The sequence below is a fragment of the Montipora foliosa genome, chromosome 4 (genome assembly GCF_036669935.1).
Source record: "Montipora foliosa isolate CH-2021 chromosome 4, ASM3666993v2, whole genome shotgun sequence".
NCBI lineage: Eukaryota > Metazoa > Cnidaria > Anthozoa > Scleractinia > Acroporidae > Montipora > Montipora foliosa.
The window spans coordinates 34,393,234-34,403,233 of NC_090872.1; the positions used below are offsets into that span (position 1 = coordinate 34,393,234).

The 10,000-nt window shown below is 39.6% G+C and overlaps 1 protein-coding gene across 1 annotated transcript in view; it reads left to right on the forward strand.

The window, feature by feature from the left end:
• The window catches only part of LOC138000672 (uncharacterized), a 23,717-nt gene that overhangs the window by 6,652 nt on the left and 7,065 nt on the right, over positions 1 to 10,000 (forward strand). Inside the window, exons 3-11 of the mRNA XM_068847238.1 lie at positions 426 to 891; positions 1,606 to 1,862; positions 3,012 to 3,176; positions 3,425 to 3,695; positions 4,239 to 4,510; positions 6,178 to 6,620; positions 8,741 to 8,906; positions 9,376 to 9,565; positions 9,834 to 9,872. Of these exons, the coding sequence (XP_068703339.1) occupies positions 426 to 891; positions 1,606 to 1,862; positions 3,012 to 3,176; positions 3,425 to 3,695; positions 4,239 to 4,510; positions 6,178 to 6,620; positions 8,741 to 8,906; positions 9,376 to 9,565; positions 9,834 to 9,872 (2,269 nt within the window). The remainder of the gene's footprint in view (positions 1 to 425; positions 892 to 1,605; positions 1,863 to 3,011; positions 3,177 to 3,424; positions 3,696 to 4,238; positions 4,511 to 6,177; positions 6,621 to 8,740; positions 8,907 to 9,375; positions 9,566 to 9,833; positions 9,873 to 10,000) is intronic.

The following is a 10,000-nucleotide window of genomic DNA, read 5'->3' on the forward strand; positions in this document are numbered from 1 at the left end:
CATCTAATCCAGCAGTAATTTAGACCCCCGATCGAGCTGCCAAAGGCATTGGTCTATCCTCGATTTTACGTCACAAAGTACTTTGCAATGCAAAATTTCTTTGAAAACAAGAATGCAAAGCAGTAAAATCGACAATAGACCTATGCGTCTCACATCTCGGTCGTGGGTCCAAATTACTGCTAGTTCTGCCAAGTTTACGAGGCTTGCACGGTACAGAAAAAGCGAATTTCTGGGTGATATATGTTTGCTTTGGTTGGGGAGATTTATATCAGGAGTAAAAATATTTGAGTTTCGGTGCACTTTAATGTAGAATCACCAAAAGGAAACGATCGGAAGTTACAGTTTCGCTTTCACCTTTCAAAATCTCCTTCTAGGCATGCCTCGAAAACCCTTCTGATTCTTACGCAATATTATAACTATTCTAGTCTTGGAAACGCTCAGATTCTCTCAAGGTGGATTTCATACCTTTGGTATACAACGTAACATACTACAACCCGGGGGATCGGATCAGTTTTCTCCTCAACTTAACGCACAACCAATCAGTATCCATCGACATGTCCCAACAAATCAAAGTCGTGATTTCGTCCCAGTACCTTGCACCAGTCTCCGGTTCAATAAAATTACAAGCAGGGAATGTCAGTGGTCAAGATTACAACTCAAGCGCTCTTTCCTTCGACATCGCGACATTGAATTCATCGGATGAAGTTTCCGTTACTTTCGATGCGACTGTGAAAGACTCCATTCAACCATTGACCAATCTTTATTTCACTGCGCTTGTGTGGGGACAAGACAAAGACAATAATAATTATTATTATTATGGACCAGTCTCCTCGGTGCCAACGCAGTACGCAGTTTTTCCAACCGTGATGTTGACGAGAACCTCCTACGATTGTAAGTTTCTTTAAGAATGTCCTATGTAACAAATCAATATTAGCATCCTCGTTACCAGCACCAATCCCTTTGCTTTTGGCAAGCCACAGGAGAGGTCCTGGGATCAAAGTTGGACCACTCAGGGAGCGCATAACCAGGACTGACCCTCAGGTTATTCCGTTCAGCTTTTATTATCAGCGTCTGACGTCACAAACACGAGGATTTGTGAAAAAAACTTTATTAGTGCTTTCCCGACCTTTGAAACTTGATTCGACTAACGTTATCCTTGAACGTCCCAAGAGTAGCGTTGTCTTGTAAAAACCCAGTGAAGAGGATGTTGACTCACGGACTTTCACAACAAGAAAAAAAAATCATTCCGTAGTTTATTAGGCAAAACGTAGAGGGAAGAGCTTGAATCTCTGAACAACAACCATTCAAAACCTTCACTAGAAATTCAATTAGGATATGCATCCGTCTACAAGATATTAGCGCCGCAATAAAAGGACATGAGGCCGAGAGAAGGTCATTTGAAAACATAAAATGGAGCTGGTTTGAAAATCTAGTGATTATTCCAAGTTGTTTGCCGTATTTCACATAGCCTCAAATGAGGTTATTTCACTTTCTTGTCAGCACAAGAAGGGCACAGATATGTAAACAAAATGCAAAAACGCACATGTGGAGAGTGCAAGGTGTTGACATACGTGTTGCTAAGCGTCTTTTGATGTGTTTTTATAGATCTTTCGGTGGGCAAGACGACAGGGTATTCAATGACAATCACCTTGCCGAAACTAAACTTCTCGCTTTTGGTGGAAATAACAACGAATATAAACGATTTCTCCTTTATGGAGTTACACAATGTACAAGTAAAAAGTGTTGGCAGCAATATCAAGACCACCGCTTCTGGATCTTCACCTAATCCACTTGTTATTTATGATTCAAGCGAGGGAGCATATTTTAATGACCGCGCCACTCTGGATTTTGGAAATTTGACTGTAAGTAAATTGATATAACTTAGGGCGCTTTCATTTCGTCAGAACTGGACTAGACCCTACAGTTGGCAAAGAAAACACAACAATTTGAAGGATCACATGTAGAGATAGTCCTCCAAATGCCTGGTCTGCCTGGTCAGTTCTGTCAAATGAAAAGCGTCCTTAGATTGGAATGATTTGCAATAGAATGTTGTTAAGAATTAACATTAACAAACATAATAATAATAATAATAATAATAATAAAAATAATAATAATAATAATAATAATAATAATAAACGCTGGACTTGAAAGAAAAAAATCAAAAGTGACGGACTGAACTCGCGTAAATTTCAACGCATAATTTGCCGTAGTAGCTTGGGTTTTCTTTCATTGCTTGGATAATTTTTTTTGGAAATGGGAAAATGTAGTAAAGCAACTGCGTTATTCATTACCTTCATTATTATTCAGCCACCACCCTTTTCCTCTGTCGGGATGCTCCGACAAACTCCGTTCTAATAATTAACCATGCTATCATGAGAAAAACGGTCTGTTGGCAACTTTGTGGTTGCGTGGGAGACAGGGTCGAGAGTCTTATGGAATTGCACTGTGGGGCTGTTTTGCGGATGAGCCACTGTTTATGGAGTTGTTTATTCTGCAAAGCAAAAAGACTTTGGTATATTCTTGCACGATAACAATTAACTCCGGGTTAAATCTTCATAACGTTTAATACGTAAACATCGTGTGTACCATGATCTCACCGACCTTTTGATCATATCTTTTCGTTTTCCGGACAATTTTGCATCTTGGAAAGCGAGCTATCGTTTACAAATTGCCATTGCACAATGTTCTGGTGGTGTTAAGGAAGCTCAGCTCATGGCATATCGCTTTCTTGCAACTGGAGTTCTTGCTCTGCGCACGCAATGATGAAAATGCGTCCGTTAAAACAGTCCCACAAATTGAATGCAATTCAACACTCTCGATTCTGTCTCCCTGCGCGACCTCAAAGTGGCCCATGCGTTATGAAGGTTACTAGTACTGTTGGCAAATTTACAGTAGAGGCTGCCGAAGGCAATTTATTTGGCAAAGGTAGCAGCAGATCACCACATCTGTGCAGTGAAACAGAGTGTTCGCCTTGTTATATTTCTTTTATATTTTGTTCTGTGTCGCTATAGATATTAGGTGACGACAAGGGAAACAACAATATCGTCATTCAATACAATGTGACCATCAGAGATCATCTTTTGCTTGCAAACAACTCCAAGCATTGGGTTGGAGCAGGTATGCGCAGTGGATACCAGATGCTATGGGTTGGACAAGAGGCACTCTATGTTTACAAGGTAAAGATTGGCCAGGATCAGTCTATGGAGAACAGCTGCTTTCATCTTTTAGTTTATTGTAAAACCGGCTGTACTTTCAATGTCACTATTGTTAATTGTAGGATAAATGATTGTATGAAATCAAAACATTTTCCTATTGTGAAAACATTGAACCAACGTCATGAACATAAGTAATGTACTTCATTAACAGCCAAAGCCCTGTAGCAGGCACTTATAAACTTCTTTTTGCATTTCGTTCTTCTCTTCAGAGCGAGCCATCACTCATCGCCAACCTTACTACCCGAAACGAATCCTACATCAAGCGATATTTGATTGGAGACAGGCTTGTTGTCGACTGGGTCGTTCAACACACCTACAACACGTCGTACGAAGATGCAGAAAACGTGACGATCTCCTTCAACTCCAACTCACTGAAAATTTTAAGCGGGACGTGGCGTATGTCCAGTGGCTCTGAAACCCCCTTAACGCTAAAAGACAACTTTAGTTCGAATGCAATCGAAGTTGAACAACTGGCGATGGGTGAGTCTTTTCAAAGGTTTGTCACAAAGCTCTTTGCACCTGAGAGAAGTTTCTTAGAAGCGGTTTTTGAAGCCATATATGATATTTTGGATAGGGTGTATTCTATGTAGTTCGGACCGTTAATTTCCGTAGTTTGGTTTTGTTGAGTGGAGTTAAAATCTACATAAAAGTCTTACTATCCTCGTTTTCTTGGGTAATTACTTATAGTTCGGGGATCAAAATCGGTTTCGCAAGATGTATATAAAACAACGTCTATCACCTATAAATAAATAAATAAATAAATAAATAAATAAATAAATAAATAAATAACGGGAAGGTTCGTTAATGTATCTTACGGGGACTGGCGACTGAAATAACAACAGGGTTCTCATATGTTGTATGTTACGTAAGATGCTTAGCAAGAGGCGGTTTGCTTGGCTAAAATAATAAGTTAGGTAACTTCAACATAGGTGAGATTTAATTTTCAAAAAATAAAAATTGGAGTTAAGGCACTTTTCTCAAAATCACTCTTGATTAAAACTGAAAATGTTTGTGTCATTTTAGGAAAGAAAATCGACGGATCTTTAGTATTAGAGGTCAGCAACAATATCTCTCCACTGGAAACTCTGAACATATTTCTAGAGCTAAGGTACAAGAATATCAGAGGGGACGAAAAGCAGAATACTACCTTCACGGTCTCGCCACCTTTTGTTGCTGGGGTACCAGTCTTTTGCCTGAAACATAACGCTTCAACCAATCAGATTCGCATTGGAGGCCGTGCAAAGTTTTTCTTTGAAATTCTGATGATAAGATTGATCTCCACCGTGACAGTGGAGGTGAGTAACAACAATAATGAATATTTTACCAGTATTTATTATGTTCCTTTTGTATGTAACCATGAGAAAATAAGAAGAGAGAGGAGTGTAGGGGCTTTGGCCAGGATATGTGAATTTCACAAAAGTTATTTTTAGATCGGATGTCTGTTTCCCGAGACGTCCGCGACTATTAAACGGGACCTCATACCAACTTCTCTTGGATTGTGTGACGGCGGCTGTTAAATATTTCGCATGCCTTTTGGGGCAAGAGATACTTCTTCCCTTGCTTCCGAAACTCTTTTTTTTTTCGTCAACAAACTGTAATTCAACTCGGTAGGCCGTTTTGAATTTTCTGGTGGACGTCTCGGGAAACAGACGTCCACGTTCGTAACACCTATAAAAACGTAACTGAAATTAACATATCCCAAGGGCTAAACTGGGGGACCTCCTCTCTGTTTCCTTAACTTTCTCGTGATGTAACTAAACATATCAATCATTCAACTGAGTCGCTTCGCAGGATACACTAGTAATGGACATTTCCAACTCGAATTAGACGTTAGGTATAATATACGTCCTTATTGGTTCTTCAAAACATGAATAGCAGCAAAACAGTATTGTGATTTTTCCCATCAGATTAAAACGAGTAGCTATAGGCAAACGAATATAGTGATTAGCAGACGCATTTACCCTGTTTGGTGCAAAAGTACAATTTTAAATAAATGGGAATTTATTTGGAGATCATCGCAGTTAAGCAGAAATTTAAAGTGCCTATCACCTCAACACACTTTTCCAATCTATTTATACTCCGAAATCGTCCCAAACGCATCGTGTTGTTTTTAGACTGAACCTTTTGATTGAAATTTTATTGGTATTCAAAGACCGGAAAAGTGATCATACTTTGATCCATAACGCAGCAATGAAGGAAAATGGGTTCGATGCCGGGTTGACGTCACAAATTAATTTGCTTTGAAATAGTTCTTTGAAAACACCAATGCAAATTAATTTGTGACGTCAACCCGGTATCGAACCCATTCCCCATCAGCGTTCAGCAATGGTGATGTAACAGCTCTCGTAACGTATAATGTGATTGGCTCGCTAACCTAGCCAAAAACGAAAGAGTAAACAATTGAAACAATGACTTAGACTTAAAAACAATAGAAGCTGCCTACAATACTAAACAATAACAGGTTACTAGAGCTGCTACACTACTGTTAAGCGACATTAGCCAAGAAGACGTTTATGAGTTACCATGTTTGAGTTCCTATTTCGATTATTTCATTATTTCTTTCTGACCGAAAATAATACTGTTACTGCCACAAGGAATGCCAGTGTGTAAATTAATATGTAAATGAGAGAAACTTTGCGTGAATATATACAACATGTCAAGAGAGTAGAGTGCATGACGCAAGAGAACGGATCTCCATGCCGCATCATAGTTTTTTAAAGTCTAATGTTAGTTTCGCAAAGCTATTTCGAGTTCTCCTTCCCAATGCCGCGCATATTTAAAAATGTATTACGTCATTACAACTAGCCAATCAGTTGCCTCTCTAAAAATAGCTGCGTAGCTAACATTAGATTTTAAAAAACTATCATTGGAAGTGGCCATATATGGGGGATCCGTTCTCTTACTTTATCCGACCCTCTCTTGATACATATTTGATTACTTACATTTGCATATTTTATTTCAGGTGATCCTTCCAGTGAATGGAACATCAATCATGTCCCTTGTATATTTCAAAGTCAACTCGGTGGGTAAAAACATCCAGAACCATATCGCTCTAAGCAAGGTAACGGCAAAATTGAACTCCACTGTCGGAGATCCGAAACTCTACGACCGCGGTGTGCTGGACTTCGGTACGGTCGGAAATGAATACGGAGTCGCAGATCACCCCGATAACAAGATAGCGATGGAATTTGAGATCATTGTTAATGATCACGCAAACGTTACGAATGGGTCAAAGCACTGGGTTGGGGTAGGGGTTCGCGGTGGCAAGCGAATGATGTGGATTGGGGACGTGGCTCTGATAGCTGACGTACCTCTGTCCAGGAGACCGGTTTTGCAAGTTTCAGCTACATGCACCCTTAATGGTACTCAACAGGAATGCAAAGATGCCACAAGTCTGAAAAGAAGGTGAAAGTAAACTCTATAAATACAGCTTTGGATATAAACGTAGATTCGCCTGTTGAGAAGAATAATTTTATGAAGCACTGATGTTTTGTTTTCTCTAGTGAGAATACTTTAAGTTACGACATCATTTAAAAAACTCCTGATAGGTTACTGCAGTGCATTTGTGTGCCGTCCACTATTGTCGAACATGTTACCACCTATAATTGTCTGGCTGCGTTCGACTCTCTCAGCCAAAACCAATCGTCTCTTGTTCCAATCGTCCCCTGTTCTGATCGAGTTTCCCCGGGTTTATGCCAACACGGTCAACAAAGACTTGGAGGGTAAAAATGATAAGGATTTGTATGGGAATCTCGATAACAAACTCATTCAAAAAGATATTTGCACGCAAAAGCTCTCAATAAAAAAGCCGAACTTTATTGTGCCGGTGACTTTCTCGTTTTCTGTTCCTGATTTAACGCAATTTAAGGGACTTCTCAGCTTCCAGGGTTGTCGCTCGTACATAAGTAAAGGAGAAGCTGGAAAGTAATTTCTAGCTTACCTCACATCTCGCCTAATAATCACACTTCTCCCGCATCAGTCATACTCAAACTCCGGCTATGGCCACAGGGATACATTTATTTCTCTTTGACTAAGTTTCAAGGTCCAGCGAGTACCAATTGTTCAAATATTCCAAATTCTTCGAGGCTCGCCTACAACGAATCTGGACACGCAAAGTCAACCTTTTACTGATTTGCTCTCACCGTATCGAGAATCAATCGAACGGTTGACTTGCCGTGTCCAAACTCTTGTAAGCCTCGAAGGATTTTGAGAACTTTCGCCTGTAAATATCTTTTTGAGTTTGTTATATCTGAAATTCCCATACGAATCCTTGTTAGTTTAAAGTGCCCCTAACCCCAAAATATTTTTTTCGCTTAAATGAATCTTTGCACCTGTTCGAGACGCAATGCGATCATTTTTTTGCTTTTTCTAACTAATCCTGCTATTTTACAGGCTTCGAAAGTTGCGAAAATCCAAGCATCTTTTTTTCACGACCGAGTCAGAAGGGGAGTGGATCTATTCCTGATGTGACATTACAATCTACTTTGCATGCATTTTTACAAAGAGTTAATGCAATGTAAATCAGTTTTTGACGTCACATCAGGAATAGACCCACTCCCCTTCTGACTCGGTTCTGAACAAAAGATGATTGGATTTTTGCAACTTTCGAAGCCTATAAAATGGCAGGATTTGTTAGAAAAATGAAAAAATGGCCGCAATGCGTTTCGAACAGGTGCAAAGATTCATTTTAGCGAAAAAAATATTTTGGGGTTAGGGGCACTTTAATTTACCCCCCGAGCCTGGGGTGCCTGTGATGCCAATAACATATAGAGCGTTTTCACTCACGTCACTAAAATGGTGCTAATTTGATGAAACAAAAGAAACTATTTGCATGAAAATAGAGTTCAATTCCAAGGGGATTAGTTTGGTACAACAATATGGCCGCCGTTTCTTTGTTTTGGAACACCAACATGGCTGCCGTGACGTCATGTGAAAACGCTCTTTTATTTGCTTTTATTTCAGTTCCAGTATGACTTCAATTGATGGCTCAGAATAGTAGCACTAGGAAGTCATTAAGCAGTAAATCAGATCAATAAGCGATGACTCAATTCTTTATTTAGTGATGGCAGGGAATGTTTTCTTTGCTTTTTCGGACATCAATGCCTTTCAATTCCGAGAGAAATTTCTGACAAGCTCTGACGGCGAAGAAAATTGTGTTTTTAAAGGTTTCTGAAATGGAAAAAGTTATTTTAAAGTCTTTTTTCGCATTTACATTGTCAATAGGCGGTTGATTGAGAATGGTCAATTGCAAGAGCCCATAACTAGGAGCCTACAACTCCGATAATTTCACAGATCAAGCTGTTTTTGACGAGTTCTTAAATAAGATTTGGTTTGCACGAGTGACCATTCTCAATCCCATGGGTACTAATAAATCTCACGCAACACTTGTAATCAGCTGGAAATGTCTGCTTTCGCGGGAAAATCAATCTAAAATAACTCGGTCTGTAAAAACGCTCCTAGTCATGAACTCTTGTCAATTGAAAACAATGGTTTTTGCCAATACTTTCGCGCTTCCTTCCTTTCAGCTCCAGAGTTTATTTCAACGGTACCGTGTCCCATGCCCATACCTCGCAACAATATGCAGACAAAGTCAACGTGTTCTGGATGATGCCACCTTATGTACAGTTTTCACAGCTTGGTCGCCACGAAGAGTTGTCCTACCAGTATACGCAGCAGGGACCCAAATTTAGCGTACGTTTTTCATAACACATGCACTCGTACTTGAATTTTCGTAACAATTCCGTAAAGGATGTGGATATGAAGAGATTTGATATCAAAGACATATATTTGAAATGCGGAATAAACCTCTTTACAGTTGTGTGCTTAGTTACCTGGCCTTTAAATGAAAGTGAGGCTGGTGTTGACCCTGTTATGTTACAGACCTCCCTCCTTTTCTTATGTTACTGATGTTGTTGTCATGCTAATTAGTAAGAATTTACATAAGGAAAGCATTGAAGCCTCACTTTCAGTCATAGTCCAGGTAACTAAGCAAACAACTGCAAAATGGACTATTTAACGTGGGCTTTGCTATCGTTATCGCTTACGAAACCGGTTAATAACTGCAATGATAAGAAATCTTAACAAAATTCTTCTGCACAAAAAAAGGCTCAAATAAAGCTGGGACTAACGCTGAAAATTACTATTACCTTACTATTTTTAGTTTAACAAGAAGTTACATTTCTTGGATAAGTTTTCCTTCTCTGTGGAAGGGGAATTGGATCCTTATGGCTTAATGCCTCCTGGCGATAATTATGCGGTGTCCCCAATACAACTTTCCTACAGTCCATACAGCTTGTCAGCGGTGTTTGGTGCTCCACTTGTTCCAGTCTCCCTCAAGTTCACGTCGCCAGGTGGGTTGCGCTCAATGGAAAGACTTGCCGTGTTAATATGAATTCCTGTGTTAATTAGGTGAAAAATGCTTTGTATTACCAAACTTTAGCCATAAAAATATTTGGGGGAATATTGCGAACTGTATAAGTGCGATTGTAATTACTGCGTTACAGCAACTATGGTATTTTCAACCAGAGCTAAACGTGATTCATTACCCTAACTTTCATAGGAGTTTCAAACTCCACTAAAATTTACACCAAGTGTTTTAATTTATTTTAAATCTTATAGGAAAAGGTGCTCCTGAAGTAACACCATCTGGTTTGCCCGGTACGTGGGTTATTTTACGCCTGTAGAGTATTCCGCTCATTGACTGACTGACGTGTTAATTAACTGACCGGCTGATATGTTGACCGGAGAATTGACGCGCTGACTTGCGGACTGCACTGGTTGAATGA